This window comes from Triturus cristatus, chromosome 2_2 (genome assembly GCF_964204655.1).
Source record: "Triturus cristatus chromosome 2_2, aTriCri1.1, whole genome shotgun sequence".
NCBI classification, from domain to species: domain Eukaryota; kingdom Metazoa; phylum Chordata; class Amphibia; order Caudata; family Salamandridae; genus Triturus; species Triturus cristatus.
Genome location: NC_140582.1, coordinates 1,056,541,662 through 1,056,569,297, shown reverse-complemented (window position 1 = coordinate 1,056,569,297; position 27,636 = coordinate 1,056,541,662). Strand labels below are relative to the sequence as shown.

The following is a 27,636-nucleotide window of genomic DNA, read 5'->3' as shown; positions in this document are numbered from 1 at the left end:
TGCGACGGGCCAGGGTCGCCCGTCTAGTCAGTAGATGAGCGAGTGGCCGCCTTCTTTTGCTCGAAGAGCAGTTTAGACTGCCGCGCGTCTGTTTTCCCCATAGCGCCGCGCCGCTCCGCCGTGTATTCACAACACCCAGGTAACTCAGTCGCCGTCCAGGAGCCAGCCACCGCCAAAGCATCAGCAGCCTGCCAGCGATATCACTCGTAACAACTCGCGCCGGCCACCAACGCGCCCCGCATGCCAGGGGCAGGCTCTCAAGGCGACAGTCTCTCGGGCTGGGATGGCGCAGGGGCCGGCGGCCCGGCGAGGTGGAGCAGCTCCCGGGGGCAAAGCAAACCCCCTGTGGCAGCCTCGGAAGCGCTGCAGGCGAGCATCCGGTCGGCACAGGGGTTCAAAATGGCAGGGCACCTCCAGCCGGCGCGCGACCGCACAGCCGCAGTCCAGCGCTCACCCAGTCAGCTGGGCATCGGAGCACCGCACCGCTCACCACCTCACAGCGTATTCGGCACCCCAGGATACCATATCCAGTGCCGCGGCCGCAGGCTCCTCCCACGCGGGTGCAGTCGCGCCGCTCCGGGCAAGGCGCTCCCGGGCTCTCCAGGGAGGGGGTCGGGGATCACCAGGGACTCTGGCAGCCTGGCAGCCTGACCACAGCGCCCGCTCACAAAGGGGCTCACTCGGTAAGGCAGGCGTGAGCAAGGCGTCCCGCTAGACAGGCATCCGGGGGGACCGGCTCTCTCCCTCCGCTCCAGCGAGACCAGACCTCTAGACGCCCAGCAGAGCTCCGGGCCGAGCACCTCGTGGGCGACCCGGGGCTCGCGTAGGCTCCACAACCGTCGCAGACCTCCAGCAGGAAGGGCCGCTCCGCCCCCCCGGCTCCAGCCAGCACAATATCTCCCGATGGGGGGTAGCGATCGGCGCAAAACTCGCATAGAGTGTTCAGCCCGGCATCAGCAGTTCAGGTAGGAGCTCACCAGCGGAGACGAGGGGTCCATAGGCATATAATTACTGTGTAAGCAGGTCGGGCAGCCAGAGCCTCACATCAGCGCGGCCATCTTGGTCCGGCGCCCCCCTTGAACTGTGAAAAAGTTGCACTTTCCTGTGCTATTTGGTAATGTGAGACATTGAGCAGAAACCCGGATGCAGTTCTCAGAGGTTCGAGGGTAAGGTATGAGGAACTTAGTGCAACCTTTTACACTACAGTGCATACTTTCAACTGAAGGTCTACCCAACGTACATTTACCTTCATGACTAAGGTTGGATCAGGTGAGACTGTGCCTTGAGAAAAGGAATTCAAGGATTACCACTAAACAAGAAAGAGGGGACTTAGAGAAACATTAATATGGTTAAAATGCCACTTCACTGTTATCAAAGAAGTTGATGGGCTTGAGCATTGTAAATAATGCAGTTTCTTTAAATGTTTTAAAAACAAAAACAATGTCATGAGCAATGCCAATAGCTTTAACAATGCCGAGACCATTGTAAATGCTTGTTTTGTATTGTTGACATTTTGCACTATATCATGTGATACACGTAAACGTCTGGTTGACCAGTGACCAAGGAACTCTGGTTCCGAAACGCGTCGGGCAGTGTTTGCCATTGCTTAGAAATGAAATAAAGCACGCTGATTGAAAGAATTGGGGCTCGGCGCAATCTTTGAAAAGAAGGATTGATTGATAGAGACACACACACACATATATATATATATATACACACACACACACACACACACATACATATATACATACACACACTTTCTCATACCAATGCAGCTCCCATCCGAGGCGGCAAAATAATGTGATAACACACAAAGCTGCCTTGGCAAATATACAAAAACACAAGAGGGCAAATAGCACTTGAACACTGCAAATAAAGCAGACATTGTTAGCCTACAGGCTGCATTGTAAACCAATAACATAGAAAATGAAAGCATTTCCTTACAAAAACTGGCACCGTGCCTTTAAGGCAGCCATGACCCCTAGCTTCCCATCATGCCTCAGGGGCGACAGTTAAATCAGTTCTTTGCATAACCCTGAAGAACAGGGCCCAAAGATATTCTTTAACCATGAAAACAATCTCATTTGCCTGGGGAGGTGGGTGGGTTGCTTACGACTTGGAGGATACCCCTGGAAGAGAACTAGGATTACAGGTAAGTAACTTATCCTTCTCTTCCAGGGGATCCTCATCAATAATCAAACACTGAATAGAATAGCAAGCCCATCTTCCACCTGCAGGCAAATGAGAAACGAAGTGACCAAATTAACAACAACCGAAAAATCAGCTGTTGAACAGACTCCTCAAGGAGGCTTGGCCTACTTGAGTGACCGCTCTAGTATCGTAGTCAAGACAGTAGTGCCTTGTAAATTTATGCACTGATCTCCAAGTAGCTGCTTTACAGATCTCGTAGAGCGGTACATTATTGAGAAAAGCAGTCTTAGCTGCTTTTCCTCTTGTGGAATGAGCTTTGGGAGCGGTCAAAAGAGGCTTTTGCGCTAACTGGTAAGCCAATTTGATGCATGAGAATCATCTGGAGATGGACCGTTTTGATGCTGGAAAACCTGTTCTGATCAAACCATAGTTGATAAATAGATGAGACTTTCTCAATGATTTCGACCTGTCAAGATAACACTTCAAAACCCTTTTAGGGTCTAATGAATGCAGAGACCTCTCAGCTGGAGTGGAGGGATTAGGAAAAAAGGTTGAAAGAGAAATGGTTTGATTTACATGAAAATCGGACACCACCTTTGGAAGGAAGAATGTGTTCGGAGGACTACCCTATTGAGATGAAAGACCAAGTAGGGCTCTTTTGAACAGAGGGCCTGTATCTCACCCACCCTTCGAGCGGAGGTGATCGCCACTAAGAAAGCTACCTTCCACGTAGGGTGTTGTAAGGTTGCTTTGTGTATAGGCTCAAAGGGTGGACCAATTAGTTTTTATAGTACCAAATTCAGCTCCCAAGGAGGTCGGACTGGAGGGTAGACCTTCTTAAGACCCCGCAGGAAATAATTCACCACCTGTAACTAAAAGAACGAGGGTTGAGAAAGGGAACGCATGTATGCCGTAATGGCAGCTAGGTGCACCTTAATGGATGAGAATTTTAAACCTGCTCTGGCTAGGTGAAGCAAATTGGGCAAAACTACCTCCTCCTGCCCTTTGGTGGGACTACAATTATTTTGCACACACCATATGTAAAACAGTTTCCCTTTGCAAGCATAAGAGTGCCTTGTAGAGGGTCTCCATGCCTCTTTCAATATGGTCATGCAGTCCTGTTGAAGACCTAAATGTCCATACTGGAGGATCTCAGGAGCCATGCTACCAAGTTCAGTGATGGAAGGTTGGGGTGATGAATCCTCCTGTTCATCTTGGACAGCAGGTCCGGTCTGCACAGTAGCATCATGTGTGGACATACTGAGAGATGCAGAAGGTCTGGGTACCACCACTGCCTCAGCCAGTCCGGAGCAATCAGTATCATTGTGGTGTCCGAGTGTGATAGCTTGGTCACCACTTTCGGAATGAGAGGCAGGGGTGGAAAGGCATACACAAATGCCCCTGACCAGTCGATCAAAAGGGCATTCCCCTTCGATCCTGGTCAGTAGTACCTTGAGGCGAAGTCTCGGCATTTCGTGTTTGTCGTCCGCGAACAGATCTTTGCTTGGACGGCCCAAGCCTGGAAGATGTCGACCACCTAGTCGTTGAAGACCCAGTCCTGCTGTTCCTCGAAGTGGCGGCTGAGGGCATCCGCTTGAGAATTCTGCTCTTCCGGCAGGTGAACTGCTACGATGGATAGATTCCTCACCAGAAGTCAGTGCCAAAGGGTCTGTGTCTCCAAAGAGTCCTCGAGCGAGTTTCTCCATGTAGTACATGGTGGTATTGGCCGTCTGTACTAGGATGGAACTCGCCTAAATCGAAGGGAGGAAAGCCTTGAGAGCCAGATGGGTTAGCTCCAGCAGGTTTATGTGGTACAACTGCTCTTTTGAGGACCATAAGCCTTGCGTCTGGAGAGACCCCATGTGGGCTTCCCATCCTTGCAGGGATGAGTGTGATCTGAGTCTGAGAGGGAGGAGTTTGATGGAACGGTACTCCTTCCCTCAGGTTGTCCTTCATCCACCACGGAATAGATGCTCTGGCTGAGTGTGATAGACTGATTTGGTCTTCCCAGCGAGAAGACTGTTGATCCCATTTGTCCTCCAGATCCTGCTGTAGAGGACGCATTTTCAATCTGGCATTGGGCACCAGAAAAATGCAGGATGCCATCGATCCTAGCAGAGAGGCGAGCTGACACACCGAAGACCGGTTTCTCTTTAAAATCTGTCTGCCTTTCTGAATGATTGATAATGGTCTCTCCTCCGAAAGAAATACTTTTCCTCGCTCGGAGTCTATCAACGGCCCCAGGTAGTGGATTCTTTGTGTGGGCTGCTGTGTCGACTTCCCGAAGTTCATGTGTAGGCCTAGTTTTTGACAAAGCCCTAGGCACTGCTAGAAATGGTTCATCACACTGGGGAGAGCGGCCTTTCAGCAACCAATCATCCAGATAAGGGTAGACTAAGATGCCTCTGCGTCGCAGAGCAGCTGCCACTACTTCGTGAACACCCGGGGAGCTGACTTCTGCCCGAAAGGCAGCACTTTGAATTGATAGTGGGACGATCAGACTATGAATCGTAGATATTGCCGGTGATGCTGATTTATCGTTACATGAAAGTAGGCATCTTGCAGATCAAGCGAACACATCCAATCCCCTTTGCAGAGGTGAGGATATATTTGGTGGAGAGCCAACATGCAAAAATTTTCTCTTTTGATGGACTTGAGTGCTCGTAGATCCAGAATGGGCCTGTATTCAGACTTTTGACCTTTTTTCTTTACCAGGAAGTATCTGGAATAAACTCCGACCTCTTTGGGATCGTGGAACCTTCTCTATGGCTGATTTTTGTAGAAGGATTCCCACTTCCCTCTGCAGCATGTTGACCTGGTAGCATGACGACGGTACCGGAGGGATCAAGGGAGTACAACGTCAGAAATGTAGAGAGTACCTCGCCACTCTTGCAGATGATTTGCAACACTTCCTCCTATTGGAGTGGTGAACGGTAATGGAGGAAGCGGGCACACATTGCTTGGCTGGAGCTTTCATAGAGGTAGAGGACTGACGGTTCGCTCCTCTTCCCCTGTTGGATTGTCGGCCTTGATACTGTGATTTCTGCTGACCCTGTTGGTTTTGGTTCTTTTGCCAATGAGGGGTTTGAAGAACCCTCTGTTGGAAGAAGCGGCGATCAGTATTGCGGTAACCGCGACAAAACTCTTTTCTTTTCCAGCCCCTCCGCCTTCAGGGTATCTTGCTCGGTCTTCATCCGTGCCATCTCTTCATCAGTGTGCGAGCCGAATAACAATGAACCGGAAAATGGCAGGTTGAGAATCCAGGACTGCGCCTCTGGCTTCAGTGCTGTAAGGCGAAGCCAGGAAGATCTTCAGGCACAAACTCTGTGGGCTTAAGAGTGTGTTGAACGCGTAGCTCCATCCGCCGCAGCACGAATCACTTGGTACGCCACCAAGCTGCCCTCCTGTAAAAATCTCCTCAAAGTCCTTAAGGTTTTCCTTGGGTAGTTTTTCTGTAAAATGCTGTAGAGTCCCACAAAGCTCTATCGTAACATCCCAATAGAGCTGACGCACTGGAGACTTTAAGCATTGATTCAGAAGTGCCACATACTTTTCTCCCCCATTAATCTTGTGTCTTGCTCTCCTTGTCTGGTGGTACTGTAGACGAGGAGGCCACTGAGTGGGTCTTTCTAGCTGCAGCCACAATTACAGAGTCCGTGGTGGATCGGACTTCAAGAAGGAGGAGTCCCCCTCCGGTGGGCGATACTTCTTTAGAATTCTCGCCCGTGTGGTCTTGAGTGGCTGGCGCGAGAAAGATATCCATAACTGGCTTAGGAAGCCCTGGTACCAATGGAAGTAACAGGCGAGCAGACGTCTTCTGGTTCAAGGTTTCGAAAATAACCGAAGTACTCTGATGAACTGGCATAGGAATGTTCAGTTTGGTAGCGCCCCCTGGAAAGCACGTCCTGAAATGTGCTCACATCGTCCACAGGAGAGCTCCTCAACGGTGGACTATCGGTAAGGGTGGGCGAATAGTCCCTTTTTGAGGAGTATGCTGAAGAGGTGGAAGGCGTTGGAGATCTGCACCGCCTCCTTCTGCTGCGTGATCTTGATCTCCTCCTGGAGGATGGTGCAGGAGAGCGAGTACAAACTCTACCTCTTTGTGGAGAACGATCTGCATCTTGTGCTAGGCGAGCCAGAGGTGACCTGTGAGCAGGACTCGGATCCAGTCTAACACCTGCCGCCTGCGTATGATCAGCCCAGAGGTGTAATGGTCGGTTCCATCGGTGAGAGAGATGAATTGATTGAGAGCTCTCTGCTCTAGCAGGAGAACGACGTGGAGATTTCCGTCCTCCCTGATGAGTTTTTTTCTACTGGACGTTGATGCCCAGAGGGAGAGTCTAGGCTATTGGATGACAAAATAACCACCTCTGGAGAACTGGACCTGGCGATGGAACAGTGGGAGCCTGCTCTCGACATCGATGGAGACAGAGAGACCTCTGTCTCGACGCCATCTGGGATGGAGATCTTTGTCTCAATGTTCCTGGCAGAGACATGCGCCTCGACGCAGACTGCCTCAACGGAGACCCGTGTCTCGACGTCGATCTTCGAGCTTTGACGGAGGACTCTGCCTCGATGCCGAGCGTCGCTTCGACAGACTCCTGCCTGGACGTCGAGCGTATCCTTCGCAGAGATTGGTCTCGACATCGATTTTTGTTTCTTCGACGGAGGGGTCAGCCTAGATGTCGAACGTTCCTTCGACAGAGGACTTTGTCTCGACGTCGACTGTGAAACAAACGGAGACCCCTGCCTCAACGTTGTGTCTTGCAGACTTCGACGGAAGCCTCGGCGAGTGGACATCCGACGACCTATGCTTCGACGTCGATCTGCGTTGAGCCGCCGTCGGGGAGTTCAGTCTCAACGGCGAAGATGGTGACTCGTGTCTTTATGTCGATGATCTGCGTCTCGACGTCGATCGGCGCTGTAGAGTCGACGGCGGAGGATCTTGTCTCGACGCCGGTCGTTTATCTAATGCCAATGGAGACTTGGCCCTCGAAGCTAAAGAACGGCTACAGCGCCAATGCCCTAGACGATTCCGCCGTCGGTGCCTTCGACGTCGAGCCAGACGCTGAAGGAGAACATATCAGGACCTTGCTCCTCAACGTTGATCGCGGTCTTGTCTTTCTGCTCACAGGAGACCTACCTCTTTCTGAGAGGCCATGAAGCCGGATTCTCTCCCGGTCCTTGATGGTTCTTCTAGATAACTTCCTGCAGTGTTGACAGGAAGCAGGAGAGTGAGACTCGGGGAGGCAGAGCATGCACACTTCATGTGTGTCTGACTTGGCCTTTTTGCCACAGGCAGGGCAATGATCAAACAAAGAAGGCATTTTTGACAGAAGAAACTGCCACAAAAGAAATGGATTAAACCTCACTATCAAAAGACGTTGAGTGAAGGCAAAAAACCCACAAGAAAACAAGGCATTTTTGACAGAAAAGCCAAAAAAAAAAAAAGCTGTGAATCCGGTGTCCTGACAGAAGGAGCCGGAAAGAACTGACCTGTCACCCCTGAGGCATGATGGGAAGCTAGGGGTCATGGCTGCCTTAAAGGCACTGTGCCCGTTTTTGTAAGAAAATGCTTTCATTTTCTATGTTATTGGTTTACAATGTAGCCTGTAGGCTAATAATGTCTGCTTTATTTGCAGTGTTCTTTCTTCATGAGTTTTTACTCATTAAAAACAGAGTTCAAGTGCTACTTGCCCTCATGTGTTTTTATAGATTTGCAAAGGCAGCTTTATGTGCGCTATTACATTGTTTAGCCTCCTAGAAGGGAGCTGCATTGTGTGAGAAAGTGCCATCTTTCTTGCATGGTATGCCCCCACTTTTTGCTAAATTGCTGAATGTACTTCGATTGAGTGTACCCTGGGTTCCTGCCAATCAGGTGCCCAGGGCCTATGTTCCTTCCTTAAACCACACAAACTCCAAATTGGCAAACCCTAGCCACATGTCAGCCCCTAGTAAATGGTACCCTAGGTACCCAGGGCCTTGTGGCCAGGGAAGGCCTCTAAGGGCTGCAGCACTCATTGTGCCACCCTCAGAGGCCCTGTACCCTTACACACACACTGCCCTTGCAGGCTGAGTGTCTGGGTGCAGGACAAAACAAAGAGTCGACCTGGCACACATCACTGTGTACCATGCCCATCACCTACACTGCCAAGGCATATGTCAGCCACCCCTCTAGCTGGGTGCATTACGCCTATGGTGTGGGCACAGGAGCAGGAGCCCTGTGCCCCTACAGTACCCGGGTCCATTCCTGGGCACTAAGTGCAGTGCTGTCATTTTAAGAGTACATGGTGCTGAGAGCTTGTCAAACACGAGCTCCACAGCACCATATTGGCAACACTGAAGCCTGGGAAGTTTGGTATCAAACTTCTCAGCACATTGAACCCACACTGATGCCAGTGTAGGATTTAATGTACTAAGCACCCCAGAGGGCATCTTAGAGATGTCCCCTTACAGCTAACTTACAATCCACGTCTGCTCTGAGGCTGCCCAGGCTGCCACACAGCAGACACGTTGCTGGACCCCTGGGTGGGAGAGCCCCTGCTCTCCCGGGCCTGCAACAATGCACATCCTGGGTGAGGTGAGAAATCTCCTCCCCCAGGATGAGCAAAGGGAAGCTTCAAAGGCAGGCCGCCATTTGGAGTTTCCCCAGGCCACTGCAACCCCCCACTCTGGCGGGAAGCTTGGCCGGAAACCCCATACAAAGACAGGGGATGTGCCAGCCTGCCCACCCCACCCCTCAGGTGGGGGAGGCGAGGTGAAGCACATATCCGGCCTCTCGCCATCTTGAAGATGGGAGGCCCTACCTATCAGGATTAGGCTACTGCCCCCCTCCCACAGGAGAGAGGCAGGATAGGGGGTGTACCCACCCCAGGACAAGGACCCATTGGTCCCTGGCCTTCACCTACCTGTAACGCCCCTAAATCTAGTATTTAGGGGCACCCTGAACCTTCCTTCCTCAGATTCCAGATAGAAAACTACAAGAAGAGCAAGAAGAACAAGGACCTGCCCTGCAGCTGCTGAAAAGAGAAGACACCAACTGCTTTGGCCCCAGCCCTACCGGCCTGTCGACTCTCGAACCTGCACCAGCGCGGCATCTCTCGTGGCCAGCAACCTCACCAACCCCGGAGGACCTGGCTACCCTTTGGCTCTAAGCCCCTGGGACTCCCATGAGTAGAGGCTCTACTCAAGAAACCTATTTTTAACCCCTGGCAGCAGCCCGGAACCGCGGACCCAACACACTCTGCACCAGCCAAGCCTGGCCAGTGCCGGAGTGGACAAAGACCCTGAGGACGACCCCACGGCGACTGTGACCCCGAGTCCGGCACCCAAGGACCCCCCTCGACATCCCGGAAGAAGCCTGCAGCCTCAGAACCAAGTGCCACCCCAACCGCGATCAACCAAAGGGTAAGATTCCCGACGTCAAAATGCACCCCTGCACCCGGCGCCCTGCGGCCCCCTGTGCCCAATCCCAGGGTACCCACCTAACCTACAACTACCCAACTTACCTCTCGAAGTGGTGGTGGCACCAGAAACATCCTCGTCCCAGAGCCTGCAGCCTTTTTCCAAACCGGAACATTCCCATTGATTTCCATTGAGCGCCCGAAGGCTCAAAAGCACCCTGCACCCAGCCGCCCGAGTGGCCCTGGCAGTGCACTCTCTACACTAACCTACTTCCCCACTTGCCCTGAGTAAGTGACCAGGAGCCCAGCTCCCACATTCGCGTGGCTTGCCAGACAGCAGCCACCAACCAAGGCCCCCCCTATCCCTCATAGGATAACATTGGGCCTAACTCTCTCTGCACCCGGTCGTCCTGAAACCGCTGAGGGTGAACCAACTGTACCTACCTGACACTGGGGGACCCCTGAGTCCATGCCCGGACTTTCAACTCTGCCAGTCGAGTACTTACCCTTAAACCGCTAACTTCATTTACCTCATAGGGTAACATTGACTGGCTTTTTCTTCAAAAATCTTCTAAGTGTGAACTTTTCAAAACTGCAAATATTCACCAAAAATCAGCCAAGTGACAAAAGCGAATTTACTCACCTGCTCCTAGGTGAGCTCCCAGTGCTGGATCTTGGTGCCCAGCCCCGACCCTGAAAAGTTTTCACAACTATACTTACCTCTAACTCATTTTTCTCCCATAGGAAACCATTGTCTGCTTTTCTGTGAAATTTCTTCGAAGTGTCTATTTTTGCAAATTTGAAATATTCTTTTAAAATCGTACCATTTCTGCAAACTAAATTACTTACCTGTTTTTGATAAGGACCCCAGTCCTGGATCTAGGTACCCAGTCCTGGATTACTAAAGTAACGACAAAGAACTCTACCTGCAATTTGAATTTCTTGCCATAGAGATCCATTGAATGTTTTCTTTGAAATATTTTATTAGTGCTAACTTTTGAAATAGCTAAATATTATTTAAAAATCATTACAGTTAAGTCGACTTTCTTCACTTGATTCTGAATACTGACCCAAGGCTGGATCTAGGAGCCAGACCTGGAATTCCAAAAGTAATCTCAAAAGTAATTTATTACAAATAACCTGAATTTACCATTGAGCTCAATGCATTGTTATGTTTAGGAACTAGGATTGTTTATTGCAACCAACTGTGACTGTTTACACAAATTTATTGCTTAAGACATAGTATTAATATTCAACCTCTCATTCTGAGAAAGTATATTTTTACCCCCTTTGTGGTTCTAAAAATAAAACAAGCATATATTTTATATATATATATATATATATATATATATATATATATATAAACCATTGGCCTAGAGTTCAGTTATTGAGTGTGTGAAACCATTCGCTGACTGAGTGTGTACAATAAATGCTTTACACTGTCCTCTGGTACTGCCTTACTGCTCGACCAAGCTACCACTTTTGAGAGTAAGGTCATACCTAACTTTGACCTCTATCATTCTCTGGGGGACTGTGGACTCTGTACACCCTGTACCTATTAGGGAACAGTATATACAGAGCCACTTTCTCACACATTGGTAAGGGAAAAAGTGTGGCTATATATATTATAAATAACAATCAATCCTTCTTTTCAAAGATTGCGCCGAGTCCCAATTCTTTCAATCAGCATGCTTTATTTACTTTGTAAGCAACGGCAAACACTGCCCAACACGTTTCGGAACCAGAGTTCCTTGGTCACGGGTCAACCAGACGTTTACGTGTATCACATGATATAGTGCAAAATGTCAACAATACAAAAAAAGGACTACATTGCTGCCTTTACTGTGTGACTACCACTCTTCATGAGTTTTTACTCATTAAAAACAGAGTTAAAGTGCTACTTGCCCTCTTGTGTTTTTATAGATGTGCAAAGGCAGCTTTATGTGCGTTATTACATTGTTTAGCCTCCTAGATGGGAGCTGCATTGGTATGAGAAAAAGATATATATACATATATATACATACACACACACTTAGGCTTTACTGTTCAAGCACGCTCTCAGGACAAAACAACTCAAAATAGCAGGGTGTCCGTTTAATTCACAACGCGTTTCACCTCTAGCGAGGCTTGATCACGTGAATATATATATATATTTCACAAGATGCAAATCCAAGGGAATGAAAGGATCCACACGAGTCCACTTGATCAGCACAGCAGTTTATTTTTTGGTTTGGTAGAGAAGGACAATGCTTGGTCTTGGAGAATATATATGGGCGGGAATATTCAGTGCTTATGACTGATGAGGATCCCCTGGAAAAGAACATGCAAAGTGCGCATGAATGTTTGGCTGGCCCCAGAGGACCAGCCAAACATTAAAGCGCACCAACTCCTCCCCCTGCTCGGAGAGCAGAGCAGATCCGCCTGCCAAGAAGCTGTAGCAGGAACAAATAAAATACCGGGGAGTTATTTTATTTTTCCATTTCTTCATTGCGAAAAACAGGGGGTGTGACCCCTCCTCAGCCCTAGCAATAGAGTCGCCACTGTACCCAGTTTCACTTCATTGATAGCATTCTTTCTGCAACATTGAAAATCAAAACCATTTTCTGAGAATTTTTACAATTCCACTGGTTACAATCTAATAACTATCTTATACCATATTTACCACATTAGGCACTCATTTCTTTTCCCCAGCCTTCTTTTTCTCTTAGCTAGATAGTTATCTGGACCCTGCTGATTAAGAGACATGGGATGGGGCAGAAACAAAGTGAACAGTATAAGGGGGTACAGATAGAGACAAGAATATGGTAGACTAAAAGAGGAGTAAAGTAAATAGAGAAAGGTGAGACCGCCAGAAGAAAAGATAAGGAAACAAAGATAAAGGTAGAACAAGCATTTGCGATGCAATAGGTCTCGCATTTATAAGAGTTTGAGCTATTGGCATTGTAAAATTACAATGTCTTTTATGTATGTTTTGGTTTTAAAACAAATAAAAGGCATTGTCATTTACAATGTCAGTAGCATAAACTTGCATAAAAGCGGTGTGTGCAGTGCGGCGGTGTGTGGAGTGCGGCGGTGCAGCTATTTACTCAATGAGGAACATGGTACCTTTAGACAGAAGGCCACACTGAATGGCGTGGAGTTGTAAGACAAAAACTGCACCTCTCCAACACTTACCATCACAAAAACCCTTAGAGAGCCAGCACAATGACAAAAAGGCAGCTGAGGTATGACTCCTCAGTCCAAAGATCAGTGACTACTTCTGGAACAGTAATCATCTTCCCGATACTACTATGCATTAGGGGACAAAGGAGCTCTTGTATTCCTTAAAAGGAGCAGCATCAAATCCTCACATTAAGTCAATACCAATATGCACAAATTCCTGATTAGTTTTTGTTTTGGAGGGGAATTAAATGGGACCTTCAGTCAAAATATAGTTTTGCACTACCTGATGTTTCTTTTAATAAAGCCAACTAGAACTAATATAGGTGTGCTATACCAGAAAAAAATTCAAATCAAAGTTTGTTGACCTCTAGGAAAATTGCCTTCTAAAGCTCTTCACCACAGTGCAGGCCTACTGAGAAATTCACTACAAGAACTACTGTGTTAAATGATTGTGCTTTAAAATGCGGTCTGCGGTCTACAAATGTATCTATGGTATCCCAAGGCTGCCCAACAACTGAACTCCTACAAATCTATGAAAGATCCAATGTAGTCGAAGCAAATACAAGGAGAGTCTACTACTTTCAGCACCAATGCTTTCCTGTGAGATACTCAAAGCATAACATTGCAAAATTATATTGCAGAATACATACAGTATTCAGGCTTCACTGCTGGAGTAGAAACCACTGTCCTATCTTTTTATATGGCATTTTCTGCCTAACCTGTTTAACAGCAGGGCTAGAAAGCAGCTGGGAATGCAGCATGATGGGAATAAAATGTTCTGGAGTCAACTGTCCCATGTTCTGGTAAATATCAAGCAAACTTGATTGAATTTTACTCAATAGATTACTCTGTGAAACGAAATATTGCACAACACTGGGGGGGCGTCCACGGCTCCTCTACACCATCACTGGTGTCAAGACTTAGATAAGGCAATGGTAGCAAAATAGTTTTTATTTATTCATAGGGGTTGTCTCCGTAAATGGACTCGTGTGGGGCAGATGGAGCGCATTCCGAGGCAACATATGCTCCCCTCCAGCAGAATCCTCTGACCCTGAACTAAGTGACTAACCTCTCCGACATGTTAGGAGTACACATTGAGGCATGGACTTGATATGGGTTACTTTGATGCCGCACAGATGGGTGGACATTGCAACCTTGTTTTCCATATCCAGTGTAATATTGCCTTGTCAATTGTACAATGTGAGATTATTACTAATATCTGATGTCAGCAAATCTGTTTTGTTCATCAATAACATTTAAAAAAAAAAATTACTCAATAGAATTTAAAATATCAGAATTTTGAATCAATCAATATCCTAAATAGGCACGGTGCATTGTTTATGCTGCGATTGAGCAGCGAGAGTGCGTTCTGAGCTGAAAAAAAAACATCTGCGACCGCCTGAGATGGAAAAATCTCACCGGACGTCTTGCTAGCAACCAAAAATTATACTAGTAAATGTCAAATCTCACTCGCCAACTTACAATTGGAGCATGTGCAAGAAAAAAAAAGTCTGCCACATGGCAATTGGTGGTAATTGGCTGGAACTTCGTGTTACAAGAGTAACGAAGGGTGCCAAAATTCTGTCACATCAGTGTGCAGGTATTCCGAATAACCTCTTCAGTGCCCATGACGAGATAGTCTCGTCATGGAGCGCGGTCGCGCTGTGCCCATGACGAGACTATCTCGTCATGAACCCCACCCACTAATAAATCGCCCGGCACAGGAGGGGGAAAGGGCGTGGCACAGAAGGGGTTAAGCAGGATTACTCACGGTTTCACAATAGGATAAAGTCATACCTGGGTGGAGACAAGGCCAGCAGCATAATCTGGTGTTGGATTTTCAACAACCGTTTCCTCTTTGGCAGGTTTTTCCACAACCTCTGGATCTGTGCAAGTTAAAAATTAAGTACCGAGTTAAGTCCTACTTAAAAAGTACATACTTAATTTAGATACACTGTAGAAACACTTGGATACAGATGAACTGGTATGTTAAAGAGTTTAGCTGAAAATGGAGCGCAAAACTAAAACAAATGCGTTAGATTATAATCAAGATCCTTTTCAGGAATAGGATTTGCAGTGACAAAAAAGGGCAGACTAAAAAAGCTTTGCAGCCATTATCGTCCATCAATTCCAAGCGCAGGTTAGACCTTCACATTTTGTTTTAAGTGGTGGTCAAAGAAACCATACAGCTGATTTACGAACCTAAAGTCTTTCGTCTCCTTTTAGCCTCACGACCAGCACCAACCATATCCAGCTCAGAGATATCCAGCAGCTATAAAGACAAGGCAGGTACACCAGTTGTAGCACTTATTTACACTAGAATACAGTGGTTTGTAAATTGCAAGGAGAGTATTCCATCAAATAGCATACATAAGCAGAAATATTAGTATTAGAACTTCCATTTACTCAAATGGAAAGGCTGAGGGTAAGGCATTATATGGATTGACAACATTTATCTGGTCATCTTTGTGCACCTCTAAATAAATCAGACTAAAAATGGCAAAAAGCTAGGAATCATCAAAGAAGAGGAGTGTTCATACATCAATTTGAGGTATCATTTCAAAATGCTATAGTCCAGGCTAGATCGTTAAAATTTACCTTTACGCCTCTTTCTTTCCGCATAGGTGTTCTTGAAGGTGCTACTGGGGTTCGGTTTGCAGCAGGACTAAAAACACTCGGTGTTGTGGGACTCCTAAATGGAGCTTGCTTTGGTATCCCTTTGAGAGGTGCTAAGATACATAAAAAAATGTAAAAAACATTAACAAATAAGCACTGACAACCAAGGAGTTTAAATTTGAAACACCAAAATAAGACCGTCTTAGGAAAAACTATGTATATATATTTTTCTGCTGCTCATACCCTAAATTTTAATCTTGTAAAATTTGCATTTCAAAACAGTTTGTCAAAGTAGTTTTATTTTTCTGTGAACGAGAAAGCATTTAGAGGCAAATATTTAAATTGGGTTCTACTACAATAAGAATATTAGAACTCACTACAAAATTAGTCGTGGACATACCAGTATTGCACTAAAATGTTTGTGTACAATGAAGAAGAAAAAAAGCGGCCAATGAAATGATCACTTTCTGGGTTGATTAATTCACTTGATGCTGCCAATTGTCACTTTTATATTTATTACAGACATTTATTGTCAAAGCACCAAGACAATAATTCACTTTACAAGCATCATCACATATAAAGAAGCAGGAGCTAGATAAGATACAGTAGTGGTCAAAATAACTGGTAAGAACAGAAGACTAGTTCACCAAGTAAGTATTTGGGTGATGCTCCTAAGAAACGTTATGGAAGATAAGACAGACGTGGGCTTCTTTGAGATCTTCTTAGAGATTAATTAGCATCTTTGTTGCGATTAGAGGAACATCCAAAGCTTGTGTGATTCAGTTTGTGTAGAGAGAACATTCTAGGATAAAAGGTCTGGTCAAATATGCAGCTAATTTTGAAATCAATCCTGTTCTACAAATGACCCCGGTGCCAGGTAATAAAAAAAAAAATTAATAAATAAAAAGAAGCCAAGCAATTTCTTGCTACAGTAATCCGCCAGGGTGCAGCATGAATATTTTAATGCTGCTGGGGTGGATTTCGGGAGACCGGCTAGACTATGAATATTGCTATTTTATGGACGAAGGTAAGTGCCTTGAAAACCAAACATTCTGAAATCTGTAGATTGTGGTATTGTGCGATTACAGAAAAGTGCAGATAGAAGGGTACAGGTTTTTGTAAAGCATGTGATCATACTTTTCTATTAATTCCAGAAAAACACATATACATATATATATATTATATACACACACACACAAAACGTATATATATATATATATATATATATATATATATATATATATATATATATATATATATATGCGTATGTGTGTGCTGAGGCTGTATGGGTATGGGAGTGACTAGGTGGATAAGGGGGTATGTAGCTGTATGGGTGAGTGACTGGTTGTGTGAGTGGCTGTACAAGTGGGTGGGTGTATGAGTGGCTCTATGGAGGATTGAGTGGCTGTGTGAGTACTGGTATGGGTCTTTGAATGGGAATATGAGAGGTTGTATGTGGGTGTGAGTGGTTCTGTGGATGTCATCAGTGATGCCATCAGTGATGTCACCGACCAGGTCATGAGTGATCCAATATGTGAGGTCATAAGCAGTGGATTATATCAACTATATGCCACTGGGCCAGAACTTTTTTCAAGGGGTAGGGAGATGTGCGGCCCCCCTTCCAGTCGTGCGGACCCTATCCCACAGGGCTCGGGTGCCCTGGCCCTACCCAGGGCACCAACTGAACTGTTTTGGACCGCTGGGGGAGCCTCAATGCCCCTGACTTTTCCAACAGCTTCCGGCCTCCTGCGGGAGCCCGTATTGCTTTCACACACAGAGAGCTGCTAAAAAAGCAACACCCTGCGTGTAAGCAATTTTACTCAGTTTTCAGCAAGCGAGAGCACATAAGGTAGCAAACCTTGGGGGTGTGACTAGCCTGGAGGTGTAACATCTACTGCATAGCTAATTTTCCACCTTTCCAGGAGCCAAATGGGCCTCAGGGCAGGGTGTGGCATTCTTCAGTTGAGGAGCAAGCCAGGGTTGCATATCAAAGGCGGTAGGAGATTTGAAGCCTCTGGTCTTGGTATGCAGATTCACTAACCATCCTGCTGGAGGTGGTGATAACATCTTCTCTTGAGCAGGTATCGTTTCCTGACTGGAGACCGCTGGCTACTTATAGGGGGTCAGAAACTAGTCTGTGGTGGCAGGATAGATAATACCAGCCAGCACACTAGTTCAGGGGGCACCTCTAGGAGGCCTTCTGTGTGCTTGTCATAATAAATCCAATACTGGAATCAGTATGGATTTATTAAAACAAGCTGTTTGATACCGAACACCATGGATTTCAGTGAAGACATTATGTAATTGGGCGACTCTTAATGACCAGTGCCCAGTACATACCTTACGATGGCTGCCCTGTTCACTTCCAATATCTAGTAGTGGAAATAGACATCTCAGGGGTGTATCTTCTCATGCAGATATGTCCTCACAGAAATAGTGCACCCTGCCTTCAGGCTCTAAGGCCTGCTGCAGGGGTGGCTTGCACATTTTATATGCAGTGACTTTGGCATGGCACACAGCGAGTGTTCCATGTCGTATTCCCCCACATGGTTTGCACCATGTCACGCAGGCTGCAATGGCAGTCTGCATGCAGTTTCTATGGGGGGGACCCTTAAGAATGCTGCAGCCCTTGGGGACCCTTTTTAGTACCCATGCCCTTTGTACCAGGGGTACCATTTACTATGGACTTACAGAAGTGCTAAGTGTCTGCCAATTGTAACACAATTAGACCATTAGGACCATCACAGATCCCAGTTCTTTCAATACCTACAGCTCATCACGCTCTTAACTTGTATAGCAAACTAGTAGGACCTTCCTAACAGCCTACTGGAAGCTATGTCTTACTGGAAGACCTGGCTGATCATAAAATATGGGAAGTGTATAGATCTGATGGTTAAGTCGCCAGTTTCCATTGGTAGGTTGCTGAAGACATGGGAACAGGAAATGGATCCCCGAAGGTAAAATTAACTGACAGGAAGCCTACGCCAGAGAAGCCATGATTACCTCTCAGTTTAGGGCCATGCAATTAAAATATTTACACCAAGCTTTCTATATGAGGGACTGGCTTTGGAAGATGGGTGCAACTGCCACAGCGGACTGCTTGTGGCGTCATACTGAGAGGGAAGACTTCATACATACCACAAGAACTAGTAGAAGTCTAGTCCTCTTCTGGAACGGGGTGCTTGATCCCCTGGAGGGGGGGGGAGTTTGATTGGGCTATTCCCAGAGACCAGAAGGTCATTCTTTTCCACATAATCAATATGGACAGCAATAGTTTAAAAAAAAAAAAAAGTTACTCTTTCAAAATACAAAGCAGGCAGACGCAAGTACAGACAGGGTATCATGACAACTGTACAGATGGAACAAGTACAATAAATCAGCAGAATAGGTCTGAGGGCCAATTAAACACAGTGAGCAAGTAGACCATACACCGAGTCGTCAGGCATCATAATGAGAAGAACCATGTAATACACATAATAGCAGCATTCAATCGTAGGATGAGGGGGAGCAGGGTCGAGTAGCAGCTTGTAGAGGATGAGGGCTCAAGGGGGTACTATCGTGTCAGGTTGTGTGTTGTCAAAGCTAGCAATAGCGTGTGTAAGCAGAGGGGTCCCCACTTGTCATGAGGGCGGGAGTTAAGTGGGAGCAGGTCAGTAAACGTGTACATTTGGTCCTGCCAGAATACCATGTCCCAAATACACACCTTAAATTTAAGGTGCCCATCCCCATTGGCATGCAATGCGCCATTTGGCGAGAAGGAGACTAAATGAAACTAATTTTCTGTGTTTCACTGCTATGGTTGCAGTATACCCAAGAAGTGAGAAAAGGGGGAGTATGCGGGAGGCGTAGCAATGTCATCTGTTCCAGCGCTTCCAATACCTGAAGCCAATACTCCTGCACAGCAGTGTAGTCCCACGCCAGGTGAAGGAAAAGGGGGGGGGGGGGGGGGGAAATTTGATCGGGCGGAGAAGAGTTGTTGCGAGGTACGAAATTTGCCTTGGAGGTAAAGGTCTCCCCAGGATGTAATACCATATTTGACTAGAGTTTTCTTAAATATTCCTTGCTGAAGAAGGAATATGCTACTTACCAGTATGCATCTGTTCTTGGCATGTAGAGCTGCAGAGTTGTACACTTAGCATAGGTCGCCATCTGGTGTTGGGCCCGGATGTTTGCAGTTTGTTTTTCTTCTTGGACAGTCTTTGGAAGTCACGAGTTTGGTGACTCCTCCTTCGGTCCGTACTGCGCATGGGCTTCGGCTCCATCCTCAGATTGTTTTTCGCCAACAGGGAAATGATGGAGCGTAGTAATAACAGTGAGAAACCCATGTGTTGTATCTAAATAAGATGTACTGGAACGGATACAGGTAGCCGGGGAGGCGGGTGGGCGTGTACAACTCTGCAGCTCTACATGCCAAGAACAGATGCATACTGGTAAGTAGCATATTCCGTTCGAGGCATATGAGCTGCAGATTGTACACTTACCATAGATTATATAGCAGTACCCAACCTTAGCGGCGACCACCGGTATCCGTTGCAGCTGTTTGAAAAAGTGTCTTTAGTACAGCCTGGCCCACCCTAGCTTGCTGCTTGGAATGCACATCTACACAGTAGTGTTTTGTGAAGGTGTGCGGTGTAGACCATGTGGCTGCCTTGCAGATGTCCTCTAAGGGTATATTCCCTAGAAAAGCCATAGAAGCCCCTAACTTTCTTGTAGAGTGGGCTTTAGGGGGGAACAGATAATGTTCTCTTTGCCTTTTGATAGCAAATTTGTATGCATTTTACAATCCACCTAGCTATCCCTGATTTTGAAATGGGGTTGCCTTTATGTGGTGGAGAGAAGGAAAACGAACAATTGTTTAGTCTTCCTGAAGGGTTGCGTTCTTTGTATGTAGTATAGTAACGCCCTTTTTACATCAAGTGTGTGTAAGGCCCTTTCTGCAACAGATTGGGGTTGCGAAAAGAAGACAGGTAATTCCACTGATTGATTGAGGTGGAAGGGGGAAATGACTTTGGGCAGAAACTTCGGATTTGTGCGAAGTATGACCTTGCTGTGATGCATTTGTATGTAGGGTTCCTGTATGGTGAACGCTTGTATTTCACCAACCCTTCTAAGGGAAGTGATAGCTACAAGGAAAGCGGTTTTCCAGGTGAGAAACTGTAGCTCACATTTGTGCATTGGTTCGAAGGGCGGACCCATTAGTCGTGTAAGAACTAAATTTAGATTCCATACAGGGGAAGGTGGTGCCCTGGGAGGAATTACTCGTTTAAGGCCTTCCATGAAGGCTTTAATAGCGGGCACTCTGAAGAGTGATAAATGCTGTCTGTTTTGTAGATGAGCAGCGATCGCTGCTAGGTGTAGGCGTATGGATGAATATGCCAGGTTACACCTGTGAAGATGGAGCAGATAGCATATGATGTGCTGTATGGATGCATCTAGGGGGTTGATTGTATTGTTACGGCAGTAAATTACAAATCTTTTCCACTTTGCGGCATAGCATGCTCTAGTGGTAGGACGTCTGGCTTCCATGATGATGTTCATGCAATCAGGGGGAAGGTTAAGGTATCCGAATTCTAAGATTTCAGGAGCCAGATCGCCAGGTTGAGCTGAGCTGGGTCCGGGTGCCTGATTTCTCCATGGTTCTGGGTTAGGAGGCATGGGGAAAGGTGCAGTTTTTGATGTGGTACCACTGATAGTTGTAGTAGCGTGGTGTACCACGGCTGCCTGGCCCACGTTGGAGCTACCAGAATGAGTGTGAGGGAGTGCTGTTGTAGCTTCCTGACCACTAATGGAATTAGTGGGAGAGGTGGAAAGGCGTATGCAAATCTGCCTGACCAGTTCATCCATATCGCATTGCCCTTGGACAATGGGTGTGGGTATCTGGCGGCGAAGCTTGGGCATTTTTTGTTTTCGTGGGTGGCGAAGAGGTCTATTTGAGGATGCCCCCACTGTTTGAAGAATGGGTGAAGAACTTGTGGATGCAGTTCCCATTCGTGTAGTTGTTGCGTTTGTCTGCTGAGCAGATCTGCTATGGTGTTTTGTACTCCTGGAACGTGCTGTGCCAGGAGAAAGATGTTTTGGGGAATTGCCCATCTCCATATGCTCTGGGCTAAGCGGGAGAGCTGGGGAGAGTGTGTCCCCCCCCCTGTTTTTGTATATAATACATCGCAGTCATGTTGTCTGTGCGAATGAGGACTGCTTTGCCCGAAATTTGTTTTTGGAAAGATTTTAGGGCTAGAAAGATCGCCAAGAGCTCCAGATGGTTGATGTGGAGCGATTTTTGCTGTGGCGTCCATAGACCTTGCATTGTGAGGTGTAGGAGGTGCGCTCCCCAGCCGGAGAGCGATGCGTCCGCTGTTAGAATCACCTGAGGAACCGGGTCCAGGAACGGCCGTCCTTTGGAAAGGTTTGTGGTGTTCCACCACTGCAGAGAGTGATGTGTGCGGCCGTCCACCAACACCAGATCCGTCAGCTGACCCTGGGCCTGGTTCCACTGTTGTGCTAGGCACTCTTGAAGTGGACGCATGTGGAGTCTTGCATGGGGCACTATAAATATGCAAGACGCCATCATTCCTATGAGCTTCATGAACACTCTTGCTGGAAGAGAGTGTTGGGGAAGGAATGTTTTGCGTAAGACTTGAATGCTTGTGATTCTGGCTGAGTTTGGATAGGCAATACCTTTGGAGGTGTCTATAGTGGCCCCGAGATATTGCTTTGTGTGAGATGGTATGAGGTGGGACTTTTGGTAGTTCACCGTGAAGCCTAGCTGGTGGAGCAGTTGGATGGTGCTGTTTGTATGTTGCACACATTGGTGGTAGGACGTGGCTTTTATCAGCCAGTCGTCTAAGTAAGGGAAGACGTGAATGTGTTGACGTCTGAGGTGTGCTGCTACTACTGCTAGGCATTTGGTAAACACTCGTGGTGCAGTGGTGACCCCGAAGGGGAGAACCGTGAATTGGTAATGTTGCCCGTCCACCACGAACCTGAGGTATTTCCTGTGAGAGGGGTGTATTGGAATGTGAAAGTATGCGTCTTTCAGATCCAAGGTTGTGAGAAAGTCTCCCTGGCAGAGGAGTGGGAGGACTTGTTGTAGAGTGACCATGTGAAAATGGTCTGAATGTATGTAGGCATTTAGGGGCCGGAGGTCCAGAATGGGTCTGAGGGTCTCGTCTTTCTTTGGTATTAAGAAATATAGAGAGTAGACCCCTAGATTTCGTTGGTTGACGGGGACCTGCTCTATAGCGTGTTTTTGCAGGAGTGAGAGTACCTCTTTTTTGAGCAGTGTGGAATGTTCTTGAGACATTGGACGGTGCCTTGGTGGGATATTGGGTGGGGTAGATGTTAGCTCTAGACAGTACCCTGACCGAATGATTTGGGTCACCCATTTGTCCGATGTTATGGACTCCCATACGTGGATAAAGTTTTGTAGTCTGCCCCCGACCGGAGTGGAATGGTCTGGGGGGAGCGGAGGGGAGTCATTGTGCGGGGGGGGTGGCAGAACGGGTGTTGTTGGTTTTGCCCCTGCCCTTATTGTTGTTACCCCTGTAACCACCTCTCTGATTGCCCTTTGAAAAGGTATTTTGAGGAGGGGACTTGTAGGAGGTAGAGGCGTTATCGGTGGAGGAGCCTCTGCCTGTGCCACGAAAGGACGAGCGTCGAAAGGAACGTTTGGAGGCTTGTGTTTGGAGTGCCCCCATAGACTTTGCTGTGTCTGTGTCTTTCTTCATCTTTTCGAGCGCTTCGTCTACCTTTGGCCCAAAGAGTGTTTCCTGGTCAAAGGGGTGATTGAGTATGGATGCCTGGACTTCAGGCTTGAACCCTGAGATCCTGAGCCAGGCGTGGCGACGAAGCAGGACACTGGTATTTATGGCCCTAGAAGCAGTGTCGGCTGCATCGAGGGCACACTTAATGGAGGTGTTTGTAATTAGTTTACCCTCCTGTATGAGGTCATGAGCCTTGTGCTTGTATTTTTCTGGAAGGTGCTGCATAAGAGCCTCTAGTTCGTCATAGTGTGCTCTATCATATCGCGCAAGCAGTGCTTGTGTGTTTGCAATGCGCCACATGTTTGCAGCTTGGGAGGCGGTGCGTTTACCAGACGCGTCCAGAAGTTTAGATTCTTTGTCTGGCGGTGGGGCATCTCCTGAGGATTGGGAGTTAGCCCGCTTTCTAGCTGTGGAGACAACTAGGGAATCTAGGGGAGCAGGGCCCTTGATGTAAGCAGGGTCTGTGGGTGCCGCCTTGTACTTCTTCTCTATTCTAGGGTTCAGTACTCTGGCTCTGACAGGGTCTTTGAACACCTCTGTAGCGTGCTTGGTGACACCCTTAAGCATGGGTAAAATGGAAGTAGATTTGTCTTGTATATCAAATGTATCCAGTAGGAAGTCTTCTTCTACTGGTTCACTGTGCATGTCCACCCCATGGTAGTGTGCTGCTCTCTGCACTAAATGATGAAACCCTAAGGAGTCCTCTGGAGGAGACGGCCTTGATGGGTATAGGTCGTCCTGAGGTACATTGGGTATATCAGGGTTATTGTAATCCTCCCATGGATCTGGGGTCCCTGGTGGAGTGGGATCCATTGGGGCGTCCGCCGGGTAATTGTCCGGATCCCCATCATCCGGATCTGGGGATGGGGCCGGATCGTAGTGAGGTAAAGGTGGCGGAGACCTGTGAGGTGGAGGCGGTGGAGGAGGTGGAGGGGGTAGGGGAGGCGGTGGTGGGGAGGGCACTCTGAGGGGAGAAGTAGCAGAGTCCTTCCTTTTGGGTGGAGGAGGAGGAGCCGGAGCATCAAGGCGTCTTTTCTTGGTAGTTAAAGTCAAAAGCCCAGTCTTTGGATCTTTGGACAAAGTCTTTTGTAAAGGGTCTGGTGTAAACAGAGCCAACGGTGTCGAGTCGTCTGTCGGCACCAGTGATTTCGGAACCGGGGGTTTCGATGGTCTGTGTGCGCCATGCTTTTTTGTGGTCTCCGGGTGTTTCGGCGTCGAATGATGTTTCGGCGCCGGAGCGTCGGTGCCGACAGATTTGTGTTTGTGTTTGGTCGGCACAGAGTGTCCAGGCTTCGGCACCGGTGGTTTCGGAGTCGAGCTGGATTTTGCAGTCTTCGGTGCCGGATGCGGTTTTTCGGCACCGGGTGTCGGCTGGCTCGATCCCGAGCTGCCATGCGACTTTGGGTGCTTCGACACCGGGCCCGAAGGTGGGGTGATCGAAGTTTTGGTTCTGGTTTTGCCCAGGCCGGCAGGCGAGGGAGTAACCTGAGTCTCTTTGGTTTTCGGCGCGGGGTGGGAGGGGGCATAGTACTCACGGCCCGCTGCGCTGGTGTAACGTCCTCCACGTCGGAGTAGTCGGCCTCGGAAGCGCTGACGACGTCTTCCTCCTGCTCGGTGTGTGTTTGCCCCGAAGCTTCGGCGTCGTCTCCGAAGATGTCCGGTGGAGCTGCAGAGGATGAGTGCGCCATGGTGCGTCGAGCTCTTCGATCTCGGATGGTCTTCTTCGATCGAAAAGACTTGCAGGCGGGGCAGTCTCTAGCCTCGTGTTCCGGAGAGAGGCAAAGGTTACACACCTGATGGAGGTCGGTGTGGGGAAATTTAGACCCACATTTTGGGCACTTTTTGAACGGAGTCCTTTCAATCGGCCGGGACCGGAGTCGCGGAGGGCCCGAAGGCCGGTGTCGATGTACGGGATGGAGAAAGTGCCGCTTCGAGAGATGAAGATGATGAAGGAACTCGAAGAATCGAGGATTTTCCGTCGAGGCTGGAACCGTAGAAGTTCGAAGCCGGAGCACGAAGTATCACATCCGAGCCCGATGGCGGAAAAAACAAGCTGAGGATGGAGCCGAAGCCCATGACAAATGACCCCGGTGCCAGGTAATAAAAAAAAAAATTAATAAATAAAAAGAAGCCAAGCAATTTCTTGCTACAGTAATCCGCCAGGGTGCAGCATGAATATTTTAATGCTGCTGGGGTGGATTTCGGGAGACCGGCTAGACTATGAATATTGCTATTTTATGGACGAAGGTAAGTGCCTTGAAAACCAAACATTCTGAAATCTGTAGATTGTGGTATTGTGCGATTACAGAAAAGTGCAGATAGAAGGGTACAGGTTTTTGTAAAGCATGTGATCATACTTTTCTATTAATTCCAGAAAAACACATATACATATATATATATTATATACACACACACACAAAACGTATATATATATATATATATATATATATATATATATGCGTATGTGTGTGCTGAGGCTGTATGGGTATGGGAGTGACTAGGTGGATAAGGGGGTATGTAGCTGTATGGGTGAGTGACTGGTTGTGTGAGTGGCTGTACAAGTGGGTGGGTGTATGAGTGGCTCTATGGAGGATTGAGTGGCTGTGTGAGTACTGGTATGGGTCTTTGAATGGGAATATGAGAGGTTGTATGTGGGTGTGAGTGGTTCTGTGGATGTCATCAGTGATGCCATCAGTGATGTCACCGACCAGGTCATGAGTGATCCAATATGTGAGGTCATAAGCAGTGGATTATATCAACTATATGCCACTGGGCCAGAACTTTTTTCAAGGGGTAGGGAGATGTGCGGCCCCCCTTCCAGTCGTGCGGACCCTATCCCACAGGGCTCGGGTGCCCTGGCCCTACCCAGGGCACCAACTGAACTGTTTTGGACCGCTGGGGGAGCCTCAATGCCCCTGACTTTTCCAACAGCTTCCGGCCTCCTGCGGGAGCCCGTATTGCTTTCACACACAGAGAGCTGCTAAAAAAGCAACACCCTGCGTGTAAGCAATTTTACTCAGTTTTCAGCAAGCGAGAGCACATAAGGTAGCAAACCTTGGGGGTGTGACTAGCCTGGAGGTGTAACATCTACTGCATAGCTAATTTTCCACCTTTCCAGGAGCCAAATGGGCCTCAGGGCAGGGTGTGGCATTCTTCAGTTGAGGAGCAAGCCAGGGTTGCATATCAAAGGCGGTAGGAGATTTGAAGCCTCTGGTCTTGGTATGCAGATTCACTAACCATCCTGCTGGAGGTGGTGATAACATCTTCTCTTGAGCAGGTATCGTTTCCTGACTGGAGACCGCTGGCTACTTATAGGGGGTCAGAAACTAGTCTGTGGTGGCAGGATAGATAATACCAGCCAGCACACTAGTTCAGGGGGCACCTCTAGGAGGCCTTCTGTGTGCTTGTCATAATAAATCCAATACTGGAATCAGTATGGATTTATTAAAACAAGCTGTTTGATACCGAACACCATGGATTTCAGTGAAGACATTATGTAATTGGGCGACTCTTAATGACCAGTGCCCAGTACATACCTTACGATGGCTGCCCTGTTCACTTCCAATATCTAGTAGTGGAAATAGACATCTCAGGGGTGTATCTTCTCATGCAGATATGTCCTCACAGAAATAGTGCACCCTGCCTTCAGGCTCTAAGGCCTGCTGCAGGGGTGGCTTGCACATTTTATATGCAGTGACTTTGGCATGGCACACAGCGAGTGTTCCATGTCGTATTCCCCCACATGGTTTGCACCATGTCACGCAGGCTGCAATGGCAGTCTGCATGCAGTTTCTATGGGGGGGACCCTTAAGAATGCTGCAGCCCTTGGGGACCCTTTTTAGTACCCATGCCCTTTGTACCAGGGGTACCATTTACTATGGACTTACAGAAGTGCTAAGTGTCTGCCAATTGTAACACAATTAGACCATTATGACCATCACAGATCCCAGTTCTTTCAATACCTACAGCTCATCACGCTCTTAACTTGTATAGCAAACTAGTAGGACCTTCCTAACAGCCTACTGGAAGCTATGTCTTACTGGAAGACCTGGCTGATCATAAAATATGGGAAGTGTATAGATCTGATGGTTAAGTCGCCAGTTTCCATTGGTAGGTTGCTGAAGACATGGGAACAGGAAATGGATCCCCGAAGGTAAAATTAACTGACAGGAAGCCTACGCCAGAGAAGCCATGATTACCTCTCAGTTTAGGGCCATGCAATTAAAATATTTACACCAAGCTTTCTATATGAGGGACTGGCTTTGGAAGATGGGTGCAACTGCCACAGCGGACTGCTTGTGGCGTCATACTGAGAGGGAAGACTTCATACATACCACAAGAACTAGTAGAAGTCTAGTCCTCTTCTGGAACGGGGTGCTTGATCCCCTGGAGGGGGGGGGGGGGGGGGGGGGGAGTTTGATTGGGCTATTCCCAGAGACCAGAAGGTCATTCTTTTCCACATAATCAATATGGACAGCAATAGTTTAAAAAAAAAAAAAGTTACTCTTTCAAAATACAAAGCAGGCAGACGCAAGTACAGACAG

The 27,636-nt window shown here is 47.6% G+C and overlaps 1 protein-coding gene across 2 annotated transcripts in view; it reads right to left on the bottom strand.

The window, feature by feature from the left end:
• Positions 1-27,636, bottom strand: part of NELFA (negative elongation factor complex member A) — a 305,468-nt gene that overhangs the window by 118,690 nt on the left and 159,142 nt on the right. For both annotated transcript variants that reach the window (XM_085642556.1, XM_085642557.1), the window contains 3 exons: positions 15,315-15,445; positions 14,919-14,988; positions 14,514-14,602 (listed from right to left, as the gene is read on the bottom strand). In XM_085642556.1, the coding sequence (XP_085498682.1) occupies positions 14,514-14,602; positions 14,919-14,988; positions 15,315-15,445 (290 nt within the window). The remainder of the gene's footprint in view (positions 1-14,513; positions 14,603-14,918; positions 14,989-15,314; positions 15,446-27,636) is intronic.